Genomic DNA, 23888 nt, shown 5'->3' with positions numbered 1-23888 from the left:
AGATGGAGCCAAACGATCTTTCCATGTACACCTAGAGGCAACACTAATCTGCAAATACTCTACCATTAATGCCAACTCACACGTATTCTAAGCAAAAGAAAACAAAAAAGCATTTACCATCTTTCCATCTACTGTGCACCTGCTCATCACTTGTATCTGTAACAAGGCTGTGGTAGAGCATGAATGAAATAGTAAATTCCTTCTGGCTTTGTTTTCACGTAAAATAGCTCAGAATATAAGCAGCCATCTGTACCTTAAAGGAAAACACAATTTTCTATCATACTGAAATTCTGATAAATTTAAAGATTTTAGGGAAGTTGACATCATACCCAACCTAAACAATGTAAAAGCAGTGGGTTGCTGTCTTCTGAAGCTCAACCATCAGGACGCTGTATGATTCTCACCTTCAGGAATATCATGAATAGAAGTCCAAACCTAAATTACTCAATATTGTGATGTTGGATGAAGGATGTGAAAAAATATTTTGAACAGTAGTTCAACTTTGTGTGGTCTGGGCAACAGTAAGAATGGATAACTCAGTGCCCTGCTGCATGCAGATTCCTGTTTCAATTAAGTTTTCTTGTCACTCTTTAAATAAGAAACAAACCCACCTATTTTTACATTCAGTAAATGGAAATTTTTACAAAATCTAATAAAAAATTAAGATCGACAACATTATTTTCTTGAAAATTAAACCTGAAAGAAGAGGGGTAACCTTTCCAACCAACCAAAAAGTAAAGGGTGGGAAAAAATGCCACTGGGAAAAGGTAACAACTTTTCTTTTTGATAGATGAACTTCAAGTTTTCAATCAATTCTTTGAAAGCTCATCAATAGAAGAGGACTTTACTCTCTCCACTTAAAAAAATTAAAAATTACGCATGCTAATATTCTACATCAGTCATCATTCCAGACCTGACTAACTTAAGATGACAAGTATTAAGAATCTGAAGAGCACCAAGCACACACAATTTATGCAGTTGTAAAAAATTTACATCATCTGGAGCAGTTTGGTATTTTATATTACAGACAGAGCATAACAGTCATTTAAAATCATATGGCATTTTAATTGATAAAGTGGTGGTTTAGAACTCAATGAAACTATTCATGGGCACTACTCAACACCAATGAGAAAGCTGGGAATTGGTTATTTCTTCAGAAAAATTGTTCTTATGCTGAGGATCCCTTCAATGAGCCATTGATTACTGTGTTGATTTGAATCTGCTTATTAAAAGACTCCAGCTGCAGGAATCGTTTGGACACCATGGCAAGCACTGTAAGACTATGACAAAAAGGTAAAAATGAACTTTGGGTGCCTTGCTTTGTCACAGCAAGCGATTCTAAACATATTAAAGGAAGGAAAACGCAGCAAAGCTTGCAGATGAGCTTTGTCATCAGGTAACACCTTCCAAATCACAGGGGAGGACAGTGGGGAATGGATGGTATCTGAATGCCCTGTGCCGTAAAGAGGGAGAGAGGAGTAAAAAAAGGCTGACCCTTTGGTAACTTTAGAACATGCCAACCGCAGCTGGGGGGCAGCAGGGGATGATAAGGGGGAAGTTCAATGGGAAACGGGCATCAGGCAAAATAGGTTGGCACATAATGCTTTGAAGCAACACAAAGATATTCCAGTCTGTGTGTTTGCAAAGCTGCAAAGTTCCTGCCCAGCATCAACACTTCACAGAGAAGAAAATTAGAGAGTGAAGGGAATCTGGACAAATATTTGGGAATAGATTAATTATTTTTTTTTTTATGTATGCTTATTTTCTTTGAGTGTTAGTATTTGAAATACAGAAATCAAAGGCTTAAAAATAATTAGGTGTGTACAAAAGGACATAAAAATAAAATGAGTGCAACAAGAAAAGTATAAGCTGAATAGTCAGAAAAAGTGCTTGGAAGCTAGATTTACTTCTCTGCAAGGAATATATGACTTTAAACATAGTATACCTCTCCATCTTTCTACACTACTTTCCGAAAGAGAAGTGTACAGACAGACAGCTACCCCTGTAGTTTACTCTGCCAAACACCTGAGGTACTGGTGTGCAGGGGGCACGCGGTGTGAAGTCTGTCCTAGCTTTATTTTTTCTAAAGCACACTTTCATTACACGTGAACAAACCTTACATCATATAAAATGGAGATATCCAAGCTGTGCTTACTAGTTGCCCCAAAATTTACTCTGTAATACATGCAAACTATTACGTGTCCTCTTCTGTGATGGCCTGACATTAAGCCCAAGAGCTGGTGTCACCTCTTCCACAAGAGAAGAAAAAGTGCAGGCTTAAGGTGCATCTCCTGTTCCAAGCCTAGTCCCTTGTCCGGGGTATTCATGTTCAACCACCACAGCAGAGAGAAATTCTCTTGCAGGAACACCATAAACCCTGGTGGCAAGCAGGACTGATGTGTCAAGCCCCAGCCACCAAGCCTGTAGACCCAACCCGCCCCCCCAGAGACACCTAGCTCTTGCTCTTTCTTTCAACAAGTCAAGAGAAATTAAATTGCCTTCACCTTCTGAGCGGAGGCTGCTCTCTTCTCCTGCTTGGCTTTCATTTCTGCGAGAAGTCCACTGCCCATCACCTGCACTCCATACCTCCGGCCTCCTTGTGGGCTTCCTTTGCTGTCACCCCTCTCAGATTTTGCTGCATCATCTGGCTGCACCTCTTCCAGTGAATCTGGTGTCTTTAATTCCTCAGATCGCTCTGTACCACCATTCTGCTCTGCAGGCTTTACCTCCTTCTTGCTTGTGTCCACAGCTGAACTTTTTGCAGCAACCTTGGGTGAGGAGGGCTCCTCTGCCACCAACACAGTCTGGGGACGCTCAGATTTGGAGCCCCTTGATTTAATTAAATTAAGGAAGCCACTCTTCCTGGAGTCCCTTTTCTTCTTCTCATCACCTGCTTCACTCGGCTCACAGCTGTCTGAACTTTTAGTTGATGGTCTCCTAATACAAAACACAGATATTTTAAACTCTTCTCCACTCCCCTCCTCTTTTAAATAGTACCAAATGACTTACCCTGGGCAAAGCCAACCTTTTGTATGATCCATATGACGCCCCCGGCCCAGTCATTAGCTGGTGTCTCTACATTAAAAACTGGTCAATTAATACTGATCATACTGTCTTGAGGATTTCTGTGCTGGCCTTGCATATGGTATAATGAAGAGAGGCAGCTGTTTCATCTGCACTGGGCTCCCAGCTGTTTCCGACACACCACACAGCTCTGTCCAAGCTGTCTATGCATGTATGTAATGGGTTTGCCTGGCTAGGTTTTGGTAGCGGGGGGCAACAGGGGTGGCTTTTGTGAGAAGATGCCAGAGGCTTCCCCATGTCCAACACAGTGAATACCAGCTGGCTCCAAGACAGACCTGCTGCTGGCCAAGGCCAAACCCATCAGTGATGGTGGTAGCACCTCTGGGTAATGTATTTACGAAGAGGAAATAAACCCTGCATGACAGCAACTGCTGCCGAGAGAGGAGTGAGAGTATGTGAGAGCAAAAACTCTGCAGACACCCAGGTCAGTGCAGGAGGGGGAGGAGATGCTCCAGGCACAGGAGCAGAGATTCCCCTGCAGCCCCAGGTGAAGACCCTGGTGAGGCAGGCTGTCCCACCGCAGCCCGTGGGGGTTAGTGGTGGAGCAGATATCACTGCAGCCCATGGAGGACCCCACATGGGAGCAGGGGGATGCCCAAAGGAGGCTGCGACCCCTGGGAAACCTGCACTGGAGCAGGCTCCTAGCAGAAGCTGCACTGGAGCCGGTTTGCTGGCAGGACCTGTGACCCCACGGGGGACACACGCTTAAGCCGGCAGTTCCTGAAGGGCTGCACCCTGTGGGAGGGACCCACGCTGGAGCAGTTCATGAAGAACTGCAGCCCTTGGGAAGGACTCACACTGGAGAAGTTCATGGAGGACTGTGTCCTGTGGGAGGGACCCCACGCTGGAGCAGTGGAAGAGATTGAGGAAGAAGAAGCAGCAGAGAATGTGTGATGGATGAACTGACTGTAACCCCCATTCCCCATCCCCCTGTGCCACTGTGGGGAGGAGACAGAGAAAATCGGGAGAGAAGTTGAGCATGAGAAGAAGGAAGGGTTGGTGGGAAGGCGTTTTCAAATTTAGTTTTCATTTCTCATTGCCCTAGTCTGATTTGATTGGTGATACACTAAATTACTTCTCATGAGTTGAGTCTGTTTTGCCTATAATGGTAATTGGTGAGTGATCTCTCCCTGTCCTTATCTTGACCAACAAGCCTTTCATCATGTTTTGTCTCCCCTGTCCAGCTGGAGAGAGGGAATGACCTAGAAGCTTTGGTGGGCACCTGGCATCCAGCCAGGGTCACCTCACCACAACATACGATTTCACTCTGCTCTGTTTCCAGAGTGTGCTACCTCCAGTTTGCACCTGCTCATTATTAAGAGGAGAACAAGTGATCCAGCCACACGATTCACATGGCTTTTGGGGGATCTTGTCCCTTAAGGGCCCTGCTTGAAGTAAGGTGGCTGTGCCAACTAGTTCTTTTCTCAACAGGGAACCCAGAGACGTCACCTTTATAGTGCAGATGCTTATCCTTAAAAAAAAACAAAAACCCAAACCCCTCCAAAAACCCCAACCACCCCAAAACAACCCACCTGCCAGTAAAAATCTTCTATAGGCATCTTACATGCAGAGTATTCACGCTTGAGGGGAAAGCTGGGCACGTAACACTTCTGCATAAGAGCACCCCAACTGGAAAGAGTGCCACTGGCACAGAAAATGGAGCAAGGATCCATAGCAACAGTCATGGCCATGGACAGGCACGCAGGGATAGTCCAAGTGCACAGGGACATCTGAAACCAGCGGCTGGCAGGCACCCAAGCGAAGCACAGGAGGATGCAGTAGTCTGTGAGCACCCCGAACTTAAACCTGGCAAACCCATTTTTCAGAGCTACCATAATTTTACCACTACACATAGTATATCACACATGGTTTCACATGTCACTCTATATATTTATAACCCACAGTGACTTTAAAACATTTTCTTTTCCTGCCACAGCTATCTACCAGTTAACAGCTACCGTTTTCCTTAATAAAATGTCACACACACTGCAGAAGGGGTCATTCCAAGTTGCCTGGAAATCGCCCTAGTTTTCTCATGTAAGTATTTGTGTGTGTGTGCATGTCTCTGCGTGTATATGTGCATGAACACGCATGAATGCATGAACATCTAGATGCATGGTTCTGTAAATATACAGCCAGCTACAAAGCAACTGTGTAAGCTGTATAACCCTTATACAAAGCTGAAGGTGACATCTTTCAGATGAATCTATTGCCTAAATCTGGAATAGTACAAATTGGTCAAACATGTCTTTAATGTGCTCTAAACCAACATAAATCTACGGTCATCAATCAAAATACTGTGCCCAACAGCAGTCCTTACTAGGCAGAGACACTTGTGTGTACTACTAGCACTGGAGAGGAGATCCTCAACCAATACACAAAGCTCTCCTTCAGCTCTAATGAACTCCACTGAAGGGTAAAAAGATGTCACCTGAATTATAAAAATACAGACTAGTCAATAATGCTCCTCATATGCTATATTAAAGCAAGTTATTTCAAAGTAGTAATTTCTAAGAGAGGGGTAACTGAATTCACAATGTCTTAACTACTAAGGTATTTTCTGATTTTGACAACAGCAACCCTGGATATTGGGAACAGAAGTCAAATACAACTTAGAAGTGCTACTTGCCCAGCTATTCGGATTTATTTATTTATTTGGAAAAAAAAAAATTGAACTTACTTCGAATCCATTTTTGTCACCTTCTTAGTGAAAAATTCATCCACACCTTCATCCACTCTCCCCATGAGGCCATTCTGATCCCCTTCTGGAGGCACTCCAGCAGACACCTGACAGAAGAAAAACTCTGGTATATAATAACCTAAAAGCATATTTATTTCAGTGATAATTAACAGTTGGGATATTATAAATATTGCATGTGCCAACCAAACCTCAGTGCAGACAAGGAAATCACCACTGGAATTCCCCCTTTAGTCAGGCCAGTTAATGCATTATATCAAAAGCAAAGTAACCCAGAACAGCAGTGACAGACTGGATACTGCAATGCATGAGGCCACAAATCAAATGCCTTGGGCTTGTGAGAACAGAGCACTAGTTCAGTTAAAAAAAGAAAAAAAAAGCAATTCAGGAAAAATTAAATCCCGATCAGGTGGTGATCTGAAAAGAAAGTATTTTCAACAGCTAGTTGTTTCCCTATTCAGAGAAAAACCTATGTTCTGGATTTTGGAATTTAGACATTTAGAAACAGAGCCTCAGCAGGTTAACAGAGCCTTTTATAATTCATTCAATTCAGCACTCCCAAAAGCAAATACTCTAAATACAGAATCAGGTGCTGTACTTAAGGAACTGAACAGACTGTCACTGAGTGTATGAAAATGGAAAACCTGCTCCCTTCCTTTGGTTTCAATGCCGACGTTTTGAATGTGGGTGACTGGAGGCATCTAAACCAGGCTGACTTAGTAATACCTGCCAACCACAAAGGCCCTGTGAAGATCAGCTGGTGGCTCTGCAACCTCCTGAAGATGAAACATGCAGTCCCTGGGAAGGATTTCTCATGTGGTCTAGCAGGAGCTAGATGTGGCTTTGAAATGGAAAAGCTCTATTACCAGTAGAGAGACTTCCTTCAATTTACATGCCATATGGAAACCTTTTAGGTGACTACGGAGGACTCCACAAGACCCAACCCAGTTCTATTCTTGGTAGTACTAATGACCAGGAATCAGCATGCCGTAGAATAGCAGCGTTTGCAGTTTGAAACAATTTAAATCAAGGAATCTCCCAGCTGTCACGATAACTCAGAGCAATCCCAGCTTCCCTTTTCAGCTGGAATACACACTGTTCTGTGCCCCTAAAAAGAAAAATGAATACTCTTAAAAGCTGCTGTCAACATCAAACCTAGCCTCATTAAGCCAGGACAACAGATTGCATGCAAATTAATGCTTTGACATATACATGAAACTTCTTACTTTCCATGGCTGAACCTTGCTAGAAGCCTAGCGTTTACTTTGTTATCAAAGATAATAAGTTAGTATTTTATTGATACTTGCTGTAGCAATGTAATACTGATCTGAAAAAAGCCCACCTGGTAATGATTGCTTTGTTGCCAGACTGCTCATTTCCTATAAAAACCAGTTTTATTCTAAGCAGCACAATGTCCTTTCAGACTTCCAACTCTGCCACCTTTTTTCTGTGGAGTTTTTTTTAAGCTGGGACATCAGACAGCAGGCAGCAATGCATATAGTAACATCTGGGTTGGTCGCACCAGTGCTGGTTGTCTCAATGTAAATACTTCCCTTCTCAATTAAAAAACAGTTGACACCGACATTTCAACCGAAATGTGACAACCAAAAGTGGCTGATGCATTTCAACAGAAATGAGAAACCATTTAATATTGATACTGAAGTCCCCCAGATACTAGGCACAAACATGTAAGTATCAAAGGCAAGTGCATCTCCTGAAGGGGAATACAAGAATCCAATGATCTACAGCAAATGAGAAGATCTACCTCAGAAAGAGATGGTATCTGAAAAAGCTTCTAAAGTTTCTAAAAATGTACTAAAGATACTGCACAAATGTTGAGGGGCTAATACGGTCCTCAAGGCAGAGGATTTTCTTATAAATGTTTATTAGAATGTCTTTTAGTGACCAACATTAATGTAAAAGACTGAGCTCTGGTTTATTTCATGTTTTACACTCCTAATGTTTTAAAAAAAACAAAAAGAGTAAAATTTTTATTTGTCAATTTTTATTTTTAGCCTAAGTTTAAAAGTGAGCCTTTATGTTTCTGTATTAAATAAAAAACTGACTTGGAAGCAGAAATAACTAACATGGATCACAATCTCTTTCATACATTAAAGATTCACCTCTTTGCTGTGCTAAACCTTCACATGTGATGGAAGAACTCACGAGGTTAAGATCGCACAAAAATCTAAACGATCAACAACTGTTTCACTGTATTGCTTCAAAGCTACTTGGGTGTGGGTGGTGCTGAGGTTTCCTTCACCCCCATCCCATTCTTCTTTTTCCTCTCTGAACAGTCATTTCAGTAAAAGCTCTGACAGAACTATAAATCTTTCTTCTGCCTGCCCACACACCCCAAGTCAAAAGTTTACCTTTCCCCCTTTTTTCTCTCCATTTCCCCCTTTTTTAAATTTTTCAGCTTACAAAGAACAAACCTGTTTTCCAGCAAAACCAGAGAAGTACAGCTATGACCATGTGAGACCCCTTGAAATACTAAATGGAAATAATGGGAACAGCAAACAATCCAACAGACCTGCTTTAAGCAGTAGCAAAGGTCTAGATTTTGCCTCTCACATTTCAAGTGTTTCTCCTACTCACTGCTTTCTGTATTCTCTTAAGTGGCAAAACCAGCAGCAAATCAATTCTGCAAACAATGCCACAGTCCACTCATGACTCTGGTCTTCAAAATTTGGCCGTTTCATTCTTGGAAGCATTAAAGCAAACATCTTAAGTCTTTCAAAAATTTGTTTAGACTTGTTATGAGATCAGAACTAGTAAGGAATTAAATGGTCCATAAAACCAAGACAGGGACAAATGTGTTTAAGTAAAAAAAAAATCCTTTCGATTTCTGAACAAAATAAAAACATAATTTCCTAATTAATTCAGTATAGGTGAGCATTCCCACAATGCTGCATGAACACGGGAAGTACCACTTCTCTACAAGAAGGTTTTTGTTTCTACTGAGAAAGATGTGTGTCTTAGTTCCACGCCTGGTACCGAAGCACTTGCCTTCCCATGCCCCACTCCTTCCACAGCCCCCTGCAGATGGCACAGGATGCGCTCAGTAAGTTTGGAGGAGAGGCAAGTTTAGAACTGGGACAACGTGTGTTCTGCAGAACTGGAACTGGAAGAAGTACACACAGATGTGTTTTCACTAAAATGTGGAGATCAGTCTGTCCTGCTACCTCTATCCTTCCCTGTCAAGTGCAAGGGAATGGAAAGTTGGCTTAAATATCCCCTCTGCTTGAAGGTTTCTTCATTTCCAAGTGATGCAAAAACCATTCTACTGCCTGATACGATCTTTCCCAGCATTAGGGAAATTTTCAAGGGTCCTCTCCACCAACAGCCCTCAGGGAGCAGAAGATGCCACAGGCATTCCTTACTAGGCAGCATAACTCCAAGAAGGAACGGCTGCCACTTGATAAGGTTACTTATCATATCATCTGTGCTCTGTTGCCATGAAATAGCTCTGTAACGCCTCCAGATCTGTCCTTACATACCCTGAGGACATATCATCACAGAAATAAATCTTTATTGATGTGGTATGCCAAGGAAATGGAACTGTGGGAACTCCACACACATGTACTTGGGTTCACACCAATGCCTTTCGTAGACTGACAGTGCTCTTCTGTTTTGCTTTTGTAAGGCAGGCTCCAGCATGAAAAGCAGATCTGTGACTATGCAGATTTGCTGGCCCAAACACCATCTTTAGTTAAGGAGCTGTGGGAAGCTGGGTGTCACACTGTAGCTCCTCTGAGAACTGATAAAAATAAGAATTCATGCCAAGTTACCACATCTTAATGCAAGCAGAAAAAAGGATTAAGACTTAGCAAACCGTTACAATATAATTGAAAAGTCTCATGGTATTTTGTGCATTTCCTATGAAAGCTCCAAGTACCTTCAGAAACTGCTTCCATGAGAAAAAAAAAAAGCAAATTAAAAAAGGATAAAACATATCCTGGTTTAGGCTGTGTCAAAGAAGACAAAAAACTTGTAATAAGGATTGCACACTGAAAGACATGAATACCAGAAGAAAAATAAAGTAGTTGCTTATGGCTTTGAAAACTTTTAACAGTTGTCCTCATTACATTGCAGGACCTGACTCATGGCAAAAAGCAATCAACAGATGACATTGCCAGCAATATTTTAATGTAGACTCACTGCTGCTTGGCTGGGCTGCTGCTTTTTATTCCTTTTGGGCCTTAATTTTGTAAAGTGTTCCAGTTTTCTCCCTTCTTCTGATGGCAGCTCTGAAATGAATCCAGAAGTTCGTTTGTCCGGCCTGCTGGAAGGAAATGGTGGGTCTTCTATATGGATAGGTACTTCTTCCAGTGCTTTATCTAGATCAAATTCCATTTCTAAGAGAAATCAAAACTTTCTAATTAGGTTTACATGCTATTTAAAACAAAAGACAATGCCATTCTTCTCTTTTGTGGCAAATAATTATAAACACATCTAGAGAACTCAGCCACATGTTTGTCAGCAGACAGAGCACTGTGAACAAATATTTACTACCAAACACACTAGCAGAGTCACAAAACAAAGTAACCAGTGTGGGCCTCAAATGCAGTCCAGAGGGAGGGAAAGTAATCTGTGCTTTTCAGTTAAGATCTACCTAGAAGAATCTCAGGTAAGCAAAGAAGCAAAAATGATTTAAGACATTCTCACTTACCGAAAGCTCTGGACACTGGCCGGAGCATTCTGCTGTGGATGCTTTTCCTTTTTGATTTAGGGGTCATCTATCAACATAACACAAATCAAAAATTACTTTAGCAGACAGAAGAAATGACAAAGAATACCTTTTCCTTTCTATCCAACAAATCAGTTTTTCAAGCCTATGTATCATTTCAAGATCTGCTTGGGTTTAACACCAGGAGGGAATGGGGTTTTCTCCTCCCCTTCTCAAACATTCAAAACTTTTTCTAAATTGACATTTTGTTCAGCTGACTTTGGAAAGAACCAGGGAGGTAGTTTATTCTTCCCATTAAAACTGTAGGCTGTACATAGGATGATTATTTGAATTGTCCAAGCATTAACTCATTGATCCCCAAGTGTAAAAGAAAGAAAATATTAAAACCTCAGCCCTGCATTTGAGATCATAAGGCACAGAAAGCTTAATTACTTTGTCCAGTACTGCACAGTTAATGACAATACCAGGGACAGTCTCCCCTCTATGTTCTGGCTGTTTGATTTTTAATGCAAAATACACTTCCTCCGTTTATTTGTTAGTGCCGTGCTACTAACATTTGTTATCTCCATGCTACATGATTAAAATTCAGGTATTGATGTCTCTGGACACTGCCATACAGCTCATGGAACTTCCCTAGGAAAATGCAGTCTCGGTGCACACAGCCCTTCTTCAAAAAGCAAAAATATTGTGTCAGTGTTAGCAATACCTCCAGCAAAAACATTACTTCTGTGGACTTTAGATAGACTGAGAATATGTGGATAGTTACCTTGGCATACATTCAAGGCAGTCACTGAAAGTTATGTGCTATTATTCTTCTCATCTTCACATTCCCAGAAAAAAGGAGTATGTTGCCTTAAGAGCACAAATACCCAGACTTAAGACCTGAGTTTGTTATTTTTGGAAGAAATTTGCCCTTATTTTCTTGACTGCACTCTCTGGAAGTTTGCACGGCAAGAAAGACAGTTTTGCTACACCAAATGCATGCGTCACCACTTCTGAACCTCTTAACACAGCTCAGCATTGCAAAACTTCTAAACAGAAAGTTGACCTGCAAGTTTTCTAAAGAGTTAATTTAAAATGACAGCTTCTGCAAAGATGGGCGCCTTTTGTGGTAGAGTTGTACATGCTGGCTTTAGTGACACTCATATACTTCCATTTACTTGCTAGTCTTGAAGCCTAGCGGCTTCAAATCTGGAGTGTCAGTCAAGAAGCTGTCATGGCTCACAACTCATTACCGGGATTGTTAATCAAGTTTAGCAGTATCAATTTTATATGAGCTAGAAAAGACATAGTTGTCATTGACATTTCAGACAAATCATGAATTGTTTAAGGTAAACATTTGCTGGTTTTTATGAATCGAAAGTTCAGTGCACAGACTTACATGTACTGAATTCATATTCCCATCCAAAGTAGTCAGGAGGATTATTATGCCACTATTCACATGCTCAGGGTTATGACAGATTTTTGTAACAGGAGTTACTACCCATCTTCTCAAGACCAGAAAAGGACTTGCAGACTACAGAGCCAGCAGTGATAGCACTGCCTGGGCAACAGAGTTCTGTTTTTATTGCCATGCACATCGCTAGGAAAGAAAGATACCTTCAGCTGCTGCAGATTTCCACTTCCACATTTGACAAGCATCAGTATATGATACAATACTTTCAAAACCAGCCAGGAAATAGCTTGCCACCTGAGCAGACTTACCCTGAAACTAATGAGCAGGCAAAGTGTTACTGCATCAAAAGGTCAGACATTACTTTCAGAGTTACCAATAAATTAAACGCAACGGATTCGATGGCAAGTGGTTGGAGAGGTGCTGAACTTTCTCAGTGAAAACTGCAGTGGATTGTGCAGTGCGCAGGCAGCAGGCAGCCTCTGAACTGCACACCTCGACAACCGCCAATCCATCACCCAAACCCGAAACAACCAAAGGCTTCCAGCACCTCACGTGAGGAAGAGTTGTAGCAGCTCAGCGTTTTGGGGGACAGCAATTAGGAGTCACTATCAGTAGTCCCTCGATTTTATTTCCAGCCATAGCCCATTTCTCTTGTTAATGTACATTTGCGTGCATTTTGGTCTGCTTGCCACTCTTTTTGGTGGTGTGACTGGAAATTACATCTAGTAGGATAATGCAGCAACTCATGCGCTAAAGAAGATGAGAAAGGAGGACAGAAAACAAGGCTGATGGGAGACCTCCGATCTCTCAGTAACTTCACAGCCACGGCCAGTGTTCAGAGTGCTCCTGGATGGACACAGACAAACTGAGCTGCATTGGCCCAGGGCACCAACGCAAAACAGCATGGGGCAAGTTCTGAGGATCCTGTGCAGGTAAGTTAAATGCTCCAAGACATCCTGGACAGCCAAGAACAGAATGATTTCATCTTCCTTCCCAGACAAGAAAATGCCCCCAGATGACGCTGCAGAGCTTGTGCTGATGACCATAAGCCAGTCTCTGGATCACTGTTATAACTTACTGTCAGCTTGGCATGATCCATCAGCAGCTTGGTTGCTGGGGATAAAGGCAGAGGGACAGATATGCCTCCCATTTGCTTTAACAGCATGAATAACAGCTATACATACACTTTTATTTGAAAACCTTCTGTTTTCTAGCCTGTTTAGGAAGTGCACAGACGAAAGGCTTCTTGCCAAGTGAATTTTCTAGATCACACACAGAGCAAAATGGGTCAAAGCATTAATTTAAATAGGCCAGTGTGCTCTTTTTACAAAAGAGTACACTTAATCTCAGCTTAGTATCTCAGCCACCATGCAGTATGCTACAGCAGCAGAACACATGTCGTTACTAGAGGAGGTACGTGAACACCTAGGGCAAGACCTCTGCCTCTCACCAGCCTGAGCCCCATTTCCCATAGTACATGGAAGCAGTTCAGGTCTGGCAGACACGCACCTTCTGCCTTCCCACCCACCACCTCTGGCCACACAAGCACAGTGCAGCCCTCCTGCCTTGTGTTTCACCTGTGGTCTTTACAGGGGAACAGCTGTTAGCATCAACCTCCCCTCCTTTACTTCTTCCACATCTTCCAGGGACTTGCCATTCTAGCAGACCACCTACTGAACTTCTTCCTTGTTTTGCCTACTTAACTGCATCTCTGGGTCTCGGTAGGCTCTCTTGGAAGTCTGTGTGCACCCATGCCACTGAGATCTCTGCAGATGGCTCCATGAAGTCACCCCTCTGCCCTCTGCAGTAGATGGGAGCCAGCAAATCCCCACCACACTCCCAAATAAGGGCTTATTTAGAGTTAGACCCCCTCACGTGCCCAAGCTAACTTTAAACTCCCAGGATCTCTTCCCACGATCACTTTTCCAGATTCTTCCCTTCCAACTCCCCTCCTCGCAAAACTAGCTGAGCCTCCTGACTTTTCTTAAATTATATTACCAACTGCGGAAGTATACTAGTATCTTAGGAATTAAACCCAACAACTAAAATCACTTTGAGTGCTAGAAAACAATGTGCTTTTAGCAACAGTCTCAGATATTCTACATTCCTTCATTATACAGATAATTGAAATTACTCTTAGTGCTCAGGGATAAGCTGATTTCCGTGGTTTTCTTGTCTTCGTCCAAAGTAATTTATATTCAATCCTATTACATACAGGATGCTCTGTGACCCTCCTGTCACTTCCCTTTCAAAGGATTTCAAACAAACTAATGAACACCTTGCCCCTCCATCCTGAAATTCAGCTCCCCAACCAGTCTCCCTTCAACCTTTCTTCCTGCAAAACAACTTACGGGTTTTCAGCTTTGAGAACGCATTAAGGGCGACAGCACTAAAGGTGAGAGCCGCAGTCAAACCCCCAAGTTAATTCAACTAGACAAAGAAAACAACTGACCAAACTGAGATAACTCCTGACATCTCTTCCACCTAGTGGCAAGAAAGCCCTAGTTTATGTCCATTTTTAAGCCATCCTCTCATTAAGCTGGATGATGCTTGAATACAAAACCGTATCAATAGACTGTCTTTCTGAGCAGTAACATTTGTGCTTATACCTCCGACATCAGCACTCTGCTTTGGTTTGGTCTTAAAGCCAAGGAATGCTTTAAATTCAGATGCTACGCTAGCTGAACCTTTTTGTAAAATCCAATCTCATCCCTGAGCTGCTGCCTATTTCATTTGTAGGTGCAGATGGATGGCACTACAGTCTCCCAGGAGACTCACAAGGCAGTACAGAGGCAAATGGAGCACAAAAACGTAAACAAGTAGGCCAGAAACAGCAGAGCTAAAAAAATACTTACACTTGTACAGCAGAGAGTCTCCATGCAGCAAAAAAGAAAGAAAAAAGAATATGAATGGGGAAGACAAAGCAATAGCAGTTCTCAGGAAAGGAGGCAAAACCAGAAGTCACCAAAATAAAGAAAACTAAAGCCAAAACACTTAGAAGTCTTAGCAGGAAAGGTGACATGCAAGAATGAGATAAAAATCCCCTGCATTTGGAGGTGCTATATACTTTGTACTTCCAGAGAATAACCAGAGAAGGATGCGATCTCTCTTGTTTTATCTATAATGGGACAAATTCAGGTTTTCAGATGTTTGTTTCCAATATATGGTACTCATCAAAGGTGCCAACCTGCCACCTGCTGTCCCAGGGTACTGTGTGTTTTTCATTTTGTTGGCATCACTAGTAAGAAAAAACTGTAATGCTGTTATTTCCTAGTCTGAAGGAAGCTTCTGAATTAAAAATTGACAGCTTGTTGTAGAAAGCATGACAGCAAGGAAAATAAATTTAAAAAAAGCTTCTCTTGAAAGAATGAAAAGGGATGCAAGTCTGTTCCCCTGAGGTTTAAATAAACCTAATCCAAAGCAATGGTATTTCTCCTTCACATAAGGAGGTTTAGAGGTGCAGACTTTCAGGCGCTTTTGGCACACTAGAAGAATGCTGTTCCGTTAATAAAGCATAACCTTTCCCCTCCCCTTCAAAAAATGAAAAGAAAAAAAGGAAGCAGCACAGCCACCATATGAAATGAAGCAACGCCATATCCCATCACAAGAGATCTCCTGCGTGGCACATGACCAGTCACACTTCTCAATTTAGAGTAAGAAAAAACAATTATTACAAGTGTGGTTTTGTCTTCAAGTTGAATGGGAACTGCTGCTATAACAAAACTGCACGTATTAGCAGTGTTTGTGGCAGAAGTCAATAGTCATGGTCTGGATTAAACTTCTCAGCCAGAAAGTGCTGCATTTTTAAGTGGATATTGCACTGTTTTTTAATTATAAGCAGTGAAAACAGTCTGCATATAACACGAAGTGCATCATTTAATTGTTGAAGGGACATTAAGGTCAGTTTTTCCAATGCTTTGGCATTTTCAGCAATAATGATCCAGTTATCATGGTTCATACTTCTAATTTTAACTGTAGCTGAAAGTTTTAAAGATACCATGGGCTATCCTTGAATACCAAGAACAGTGTTCTTGCACACAGTTCCACTCCTTGATTTTCCTACTCTCCTCAGAGATTTTGCTCATTTGTTCGTGGTTTTTTCTCTTTAATTTTAGTTTTCTTTTACCTTCAGAAACTTTGGCTTTATTCAGGAGTTCTCAGCTAACAGCGATTCAGGCAAACCTCCTCATCACTCTCATTTTTGTATGCTATCCACAGACACATACACTTTTACTCCATTCCCCTGCCTGAAACCATGTTCTCTCTTGTCTGTCTTCTATACTGCTGTTCACTAGGGCTGCTCTGAGATTGCTGGAGAGACTGCACAAGCCATTGAGAAACACCTCAAACACAGAAACCATCTTAAAAACAAATCTCTAGCACACTTCAGAAATCAATCTGCAACATGGTTTCTCTTTCAGACAGCATTCATGGTAGTACTCCAGCACGTTCTGTGTATTTGACGCATAGGCAGATAAGTTATTTATATTATGCAAGCAGCTGGAAACATGATTAGGACCAAAGGGCAACGCAATACATATACAGCAGGGAGCGATCCCAGGGTTTGGGGAAGTTTACGCTCTACAGCCCTGATCCAGCAAGGGCTCATGGCAACTCCTACCTTCCACACTTCAGTGATCTCACCTAATTAAGTGTGACTACGGAGCAGCTTAAAAGTTAAAAGGTGCTAAATAGCTTGTGGGTGGGGAGTGAGGAGGGAGGCACACATGAGGCAACAGGTTAGACAAGGAAGCACATTAAGCAAAACAAAGACCAAGGGACTTGCCTGAAGTCCCCAAGGAGTCTGGCTGCTCTACAGGGAATCCAATGCCAGTCTTCAGACACCGGAAGTACTATGGACCATGAGTCCACACAACCCTTCCCCTTTGTTTGCTCTCTGCAAAACTGCAAACTAAAGCGGTTTGTCTCCCAGTGTACATGGGCCGTGGCTAAAGGCAAATGCTAATCCACAACCAAAACCTCAACCAAATTCAACCCAAACACAACCAGAAACTGGATTGGGGAATCATAACAATGGGCCAACAATGTGTCAGAAAAAATATTTTCAGGGATTCTTCCGGAACGTTTTAAAACAGCACTAAGTTGTTTCAGCTATATGTATTTTGTGGGGTATGCCTTTACAGGAAAGAGGCATAGGAAAACAAGGCATTTTATCACAAGTCTTGCTGTTTTCTTTTGCTGTAAGGAATCCTGACCTGTAAATCTCCCATGACACCATTTCAGTCCACCGACACTTTCTACGCTTCTTCTCATCTCCCAACTATCTCTGACAGATGTCACACATCTCATCTCATTAAAAAAAAAAAAAATTAAAAAATCTTCAGGTATTTTTTATAAAGCAGTCGATTGACCAGCTTTGCCTTTTTGCATGTGAATCTTTGGACACACAGGCGTCTCACCATCTGTACAGAGAGCCTTAGAAACCAGAAAGCTTCTACTGCTTACTTTAATCAGTGAAGATTTCATAATAAGTTTTCTAGGGTAAAACCCTCAGCATGGCTTGCAGAAATTCAGCTACATACTTCCCACTAGCAGTGATGGTGACCTGAATCACCATCCTTAGAATCTCCCTCTTGAGTGCTATTGTCCTTGGAAAGTTAAAGGCAATGCTAAAACCCATGACAGCTAATGGAGTTGTTTTACAGGAGATAGGAGAGCAAAGCCACTAACACACTGTTTAGAAACCAAGGCCAAGCTGCAAAAGGCTGCTGTTTGTTGATACAGTTGCCCCAAATGTAGCAGCTATGCATTTTTATGCCAGCAGAGGATCTAGACCTGACCTTGTATGTCAGAGTTCTGTCCTCTATATGGAAATACTACATATAAATATTGTACATAAATATGACATGCAAATAATCCATACCTGAATTTAAGGAGTATGTTTGCTTATTTCCTTCCCTTCCTCTAGAACTGAATTTCTAGAGAACAAGCTGTGGTTTGTGGTTCAGAAATAATTCAATTAGTCTCATCTAAACCAGCCTGACCTTTAAAATTACTTTGTGCGGCTATCCTATCTGAAAGAAAAGGAGTAGCACTGCAGAAAGGTAAGCTCAATAGATTTGCCCTTGAGCTCGTTTCATTTTACTAGCCAAGAAACCTTTGCTTTTCTGCTTGCTGAGATGTGGTGCCAAGATGTGGCTCATGTACTCTGAAATAATCAGAGTATTTCAATATACTCTTTTAATTAATAATTCTGCACTTGCATCTTTCAAGTCACATATAATTCCTGTTAATAAATATGCCTGCATATAAATACCCAAAGCTTTTATTACAAAGACTAAAAAACCAGATATATGAATTAAACCAAGTAGTTCCTTAAACTATTAAACTGAATTTTTATTTCATGTTCTGAATGAGTATCTTGCAAGGAACTCTGTCTGCAACTGTCACCTGCAAAACAAAAAGCAATTATGCGTATCATCAGTTCTGTTTTCTACTTACTCATGAAGAGGACAGCAGCATCTTCTACAGCAGCTGAGCTTTAAGATGAACAAAGAGGATGGTTCCAACTAATTTATTTTAGTTAAAAACTAAGTGTAGAATGGAGACCTGCTGCAGGTCAGATGGCACAAAATATCTCTTTAAGCCACCACAACCAGTTTGCTTGTGTTGTTTGTTACCTTCAGCTAGAAAACACTGATGTAAAAGTTACTTTGTTCGTGACCTGAACTTCCATACAGTAAGAAGAAAAAATCTCTTGAACTCAGAAAATATGGAGTAGTGGACAGCCATTTATGATAATCTTAGGCCATTCCTTACAGATAACTAGCGTATGTATCAGACACCCTGGGCAATAACATCATTAAAGCAAATCTGAGGCAAGGTCCTCCTGAACAGAAATGTTTAAAATCAGGTGGGACAGAGCTCTGGGCAGCCAAATCTAGGGAAAGATGTCCCTGCTCATGGTGTGGACTTGATGATCTTTAAAGTTCCATTCCAACAAAACCCATCTATGATTTTATGAATGGGAACTGTTGTATCTGCCTACCCTACAGCTTCCCAGGACTGAGAACCAAAACAACTTCTGAACAACAACAATCTGGATAAGGGGACTGAGCACATCCTCAGTAAGTTTGCAGGCGACACCAAGCTGGAGGGGAGCATTGACCTGCTTGAGGGCAGGAGGGTCTGCAGAGGGATCTGGACAGGCTGGACCGATGGGCCAAGGCCAGTTGTGTGAGGTTCAACAAGGAGAAGTGCTGGGTCCTGTACTTGGGTCACAACAACTCCACGCAATGCTACAGGCTTGGGGAAGGGTGCCTGGAAAGCTGCCTGGGGGGAAAGGACCTGGGGGTGGGGGTGGACAGCTGGCTGAACACGAGCCAGCAGTGTGCCCAGGGGGCCAAGAAGGCCAACAGCATCCTGGCTTGTATCTGAAACAGTGTGGCCAGCAGGACAAGGGAAGTGAATGTCCTCCTGTACTGGGCACTGGTGAGGCCCCACCTCAAATCCCGTGTTCAGTTCTGGGCCCCTCACTGCAGGAGGGACATGGAGGTGCCGGAGCGTGTCCAGAGAAGGGCAGCGAAGCTGGTGAAGGGTCTGGAGCACAAGTCTCATGAGGAGCAGCTGAGGGAACTGGGGTCGTTTAGTTTGGAGAAAGGGCAGCTCAGGGGGGACCTTATTGCTCTCTACAGCTGCCTGAAAGGAGGGTGTAGGCAGGTGGGGGTTCAGTCTCTTCTCCCAGTAACAAGCGACAGGACAAGAGGAAATGGTCTCAAGTTGCACCAGGGAAGGATTAGATTGGATATTAGGAAAAAATTCTTCCCTGAAAGGGTGGTCAAGCATTAGAACAAGCTGCTGGGGGAGGTGGAATCACCATCCCTAAAAGTGTTTAAAAAAACCACATAGATGTAGGCTGAAGGACATGGATCAGTGATGGACTTGGCAGCCCTGGGTTAATAGTTGCACTTGATGATCTCAAAGGTCTTTTCCAACCTAAATGATTCTGACTCTGTTCTATGATTCTGCATCTCTCCCTCCTTCTGACAACCTGAAGTGAACAGCTACCAAAAAGATAAATAGTCATCCAGGCAAAAAATGCCAGTCATCTTTGCACCATCATTAGACCCTTTGGGGGCCAACAATGCATTGCTTGCACTGAAGCAGTGACATTTGAAAGGAGAAATGCTACAGGGAGACTCATGACAGTGAATTAGATACAGTTTACCCTGGACGTGGAAGTGGACTAGTAGCCTCTCTGCTCAGACTTATGGTGGGAGGTTTTATCCTTGAAAACCCAGGCATACTTGAGCTGCTGCTCTTTTCTCGTTGATGTTTTTTTCCGCACATCTTTCAAGTATGCACAGTAAATCTTTATATCCTTCAGACACTTTGAGACATGCTTTGTGAATTTAAACATTAAACCCCACCCCATCCCCCCACCTTCTGAATTTTAAGTCCTGTCAGGAACCACTATATCAAGATATTGCTCATTAAAAACAGGAGATATCTTGATAGGCAACTCACAAATATTCTAAGAGTCTGTATGGTAAACAGAAATACTTGTATATTTGAGTTTCTTCTCTAAAACAAACTGATAGAAAAGGTCAATCATAATTACCCAAGAGAGAATGGCAAAACTCAAAGGCTGGTCTCTGGGATGCCAGCACTTAAGTATGATACAGGATTTAATGTTGCTTGGTCAGATGGCCATGGCAGCACATGAGCCTGGGAAGGACAGAAAAAACATGAAAGAAGAGGAAGATGCCTGCCCTGCAAAGCAGGACTGTTCACCTACAAGCATGGAATTAAGTACTGACTGGCAACAAGGCACTGGACTATGCAATTCTCAGAGAGTACGAAAACAAACTTCCCCTGGAGTATCTAAATACTGTGGTATTGGAAATGACCCATAGCTAAAACATACAAGATAAAGAGAGGTTCTGATTAGCTTGGAATGAAACTACCCTGACTTTTCAATCACTTTGTCTTTCTATCCTGCTCATTCCTAAAAAACTAAAAAGTTTTCTTTAAGATCTGCTTATGAAGGTTTTTTTCACCAGTTTAAGTGTTTTTGGTTTCAGATCATATTCCAGTCCTGTCACTATTGACCTCAAAAATTCACAGTAATTTGATCTTTACTCACATGAAGCAAGACCTGACTGCAGAGATACACCCATGACTTTGCAATGAGGCTTTAGCTGACCTGAATAACAGCAGAAGAAAAAAAAAAAATCTATTCACCTCTAAGTTCTCTAGTCAGAGAAGGATGTTTTAAGAGGAAGCCTGGTAAATTTATGAATAGGATTGTGTGATGCAGTTGTCAGTGATAGTAGTAGGAATGAGATCTTATTACTCAGAAGCTGTTTTCTAGCCTTTTGGCACTATGTACACTTGATTCGAGTTAGTTATTTTAAAGTTCCGACTTCAGTAACCCAGCTCATTGTAACCTTAACAATATATAACAAAATCTAATGGTACTCTATAACTCCCTGCCCTAACTCAGACTTCCTCTCCCCTCTTCCAGTGGGCAACTATTCTTTACCCCTGCAATATGAGGTATCAATTTTGAAGAGCAAAATATCACAAGCCTCCTGTTCCTCTGGATGAAGTGAGAAACACGAAGCACTCTTAGTGAGCCAGACTCGTGCATGTGCTATTTTCAGTAGGCTCTCTAGATATCAAAGTAAACACGATTCCCCACACGACACAGATAGGTAACTTGTGCCAAGTTATTTATTTGAGATGCTGGAAGAACCAAAAAGCAGTAGAAAGGACCATGCAACCTATACAGAAAACTCCTCAACCACTTGAGAAGGTCAACTTGCCAGCTACTAATTGAATCAAGAAGCATTACGGCTTCAACAGAGAGTTGTGTGCTTCAGAAACAGCAGTATTAGAGGCTATTGTCATGTTGTTTGCTGTTGTCCCTCTGCCAAAGGTTACGGAGTCTAGATTTTGGCAAGAACTCCTCCAAAGGAGCTCTTGCTAATCTGCTGTGGGAAATAATGAGCAGGTTCTTACAAACAGAGGCTGTGGAAAGATGAATTCTGTATCTATTTGTGCTGAACATCAACCAACTCCACAGCTCTGCTGTCAAAAGGGATCACACAAGTGCCCCCTGATCGAGGCCATGCAAAGGGGCTTTCACCTCATAAGCTGTTAACTTCACCTGAGGTAGGTGAGTGCTCGGGTGATCCTTGCTGCTGGCTGTATGGGTGAGTGAGTGCTGGCTGGCAGGATGAGCAAACCCAGGTAGGGACAGTCATCTCTCTCTCCAAGTGGTGGACAGGTGTCCACCAGCAGACTACAGCTTGCAACAGCTAGCTAGTGCCTGCCAAGGTGACTGCCTGCAGCCTAGGCATGCACATTCCTGCTAGTAGAGCAGCAAATGGTGGGACCGAGAAGCTGGGCCTGGCACTACCTATAGACTGCAGAGCTGCACTTTCAAGACCTTTCCTTTCTGTCACAGACTAACCTCTTAGTAGTAAACTTCCTCCAAAAAACCAATCTAGGGAAGCTAAACTCTCGAGACCAGGGTTTCAATGAATGCTTTGTTACAGAACTGTCTTTTCAATGTGGCTTTTTCATAATGTGATATAAAATGATGGAAACTCGTAAGACAACTACTGCCACAAAGGATGTAATTACCATCCTGGTTTCAGCTGGGTTAATTTTCTTCCTAGTAGCTGGTACAGTGCTGTGTTTTGGATTTAGGATGAGAATAACATTGATCACACACTGATGTTTTAGTTGGTGATGAGCAGTCAAGGACTCTTGAAGCTTCTCATACTGCCCTGCCAGCGAGGAGGCTGGGGGTACGCAAGAAGCTGGGAGGGGACACAGCCAGGACAGCTGACAAACTGGCCAAAGGGATATTCCGTACCACATGACATCATGATGAACAATAAAACTGGGAGGACTTAAACTGCAAGGGTCCTACTGCTCGGGGACTGGCTGGGGATTGGGTCAGCAGGTGGTGGGCAACCGTATTGTGCATCACTTGCTTCTTATAGTTTTTTAATCAGTATTATTATTTTCCTTTCCTTTTCTGTCCTTTTAAACTGTCTTTCTCTCAACACATGAGTTTTACCTTTTTTCTGATTCTCTTCCCCATCTCACTGGAGGGGAGTGAGTGAGCAGCCGTGCGGTATTTAGCTGCCTGCTGCGTCAACGCACACCTACACATCCTCCCCTCCACCCCCAATACAAATCTGAGTCTATTAAGGCAAAACAAAGCACCAATATCATGGCAAGACAAGCTCCTGATACAGAAGTGCCACTGTAGAGAGCTTTATGGCAAGTGCTGGAGGCCGTGATGCCTGTGAAGGACCTTGAAGGCTAAAGAAGAAAGTAAGATAAGGTTGGCTGAACACCTGGAAGATAAACGGGATATGAAGCCAGGCCGGAGCGGATGCACGATGCAACGTCTCAGCAGCTGGCTGAGAACATGAAACTCACAGAGATAAGAAAGAAGAGAGAAAAAAAATGCAAGAAGTTCAGTGTGTTTGTAGCTTAGTAATTAACCAATTATATGTAGCCAAAAAGTGCGTGAACAGTATTGATTAACCAATTCTATTTCAGTATGTTGCACATGAACAGTGAACGAGGATATATAAGCGTGGGTTTTGGACTAATAAAGGGTCTTCTGGTCAGATTCAGGAGTCCGTGTCTCAGTCTCCTCATGCCACCACGCAAACAGAATACCCAGCAGCTGCACTTCACAAATCTTGTTTTAATCTAAGCAGAAAAGCCTCCAGTTTTGCACTACGTTTTTTTCTTAACCAAGCATGTAGTGCTGTTACTAGAAGCAGTTTATTACATTCATTTACTTCATGTTGTGCCAATAACATACCCTAGATTATGAGAAACAGCTTTGAACTCTGATTAAGAAACCTCAGCTGGTTTAAAAAAACATACTATACATCAATTATCCATCACCTCCTTGCATTCAGAGACCAGGAAAAATACATTGAAAGCCAGGTTTCTTTTAATGTGTTTCAGCTGGGAGCATGTAATCCCTCACGAGCCCGAACAAGTCTGTAGTCTATACATGTAAC

General features: G+C 42.3%; 1 protein-coding gene across 4 annotated transcripts in view; it reads right to left on the bottom strand.

The window, feature by feature from the left end:
• The window catches only part of CARMIL1 (capping protein regulator and myosin 1 linker 1), a 238815-nt gene that overhangs the window by 54826 nt on the left and 160101 nt on the right, over nt 1–23888 (bottom strand). For 3 of the 4 annotated variants that reach the window (XM_056331333.1, XM_056331334.1, XM_056331336.1), the window contains 5 exons: nt 14724–14741; nt 10455–10521; nt 9944–10140; nt 5765–5871; nt 2505–2937 (listed from right to left, as the gene is read on the bottom strand). In XM_056331333.1, coding sequence (XP_056187308.1) covers nt 2505–2937; nt 5765–5871; nt 9944–10140; nt 10455–10521; nt 14724–14741 — 822 coding nt within the window. The remainder of the gene's footprint in view (nt 1–2504; nt 2938–5764; nt 5872–9943; nt 10141–10454; nt 10522–14723; nt 14742–23888) is intronic. The other variant, XM_056331337.1, reaches the window with a different exon arrangement.

This window comes from Falco biarmicus, chromosome 3, assembly GCF_023638135.1.
Source record: "Falco biarmicus isolate bFalBia1 chromosome 3, bFalBia1.pri, whole genome shotgun sequence".
Classification (NCBI taxonomy): domain Eukaryota; kingdom Metazoa; phylum Chordata; class Aves; order Falconiformes; family Falconidae; genus Falco; species Falco biarmicus.
This window is presented reverse-complemented; position numbering and strand designations above follow the sequence as displayed.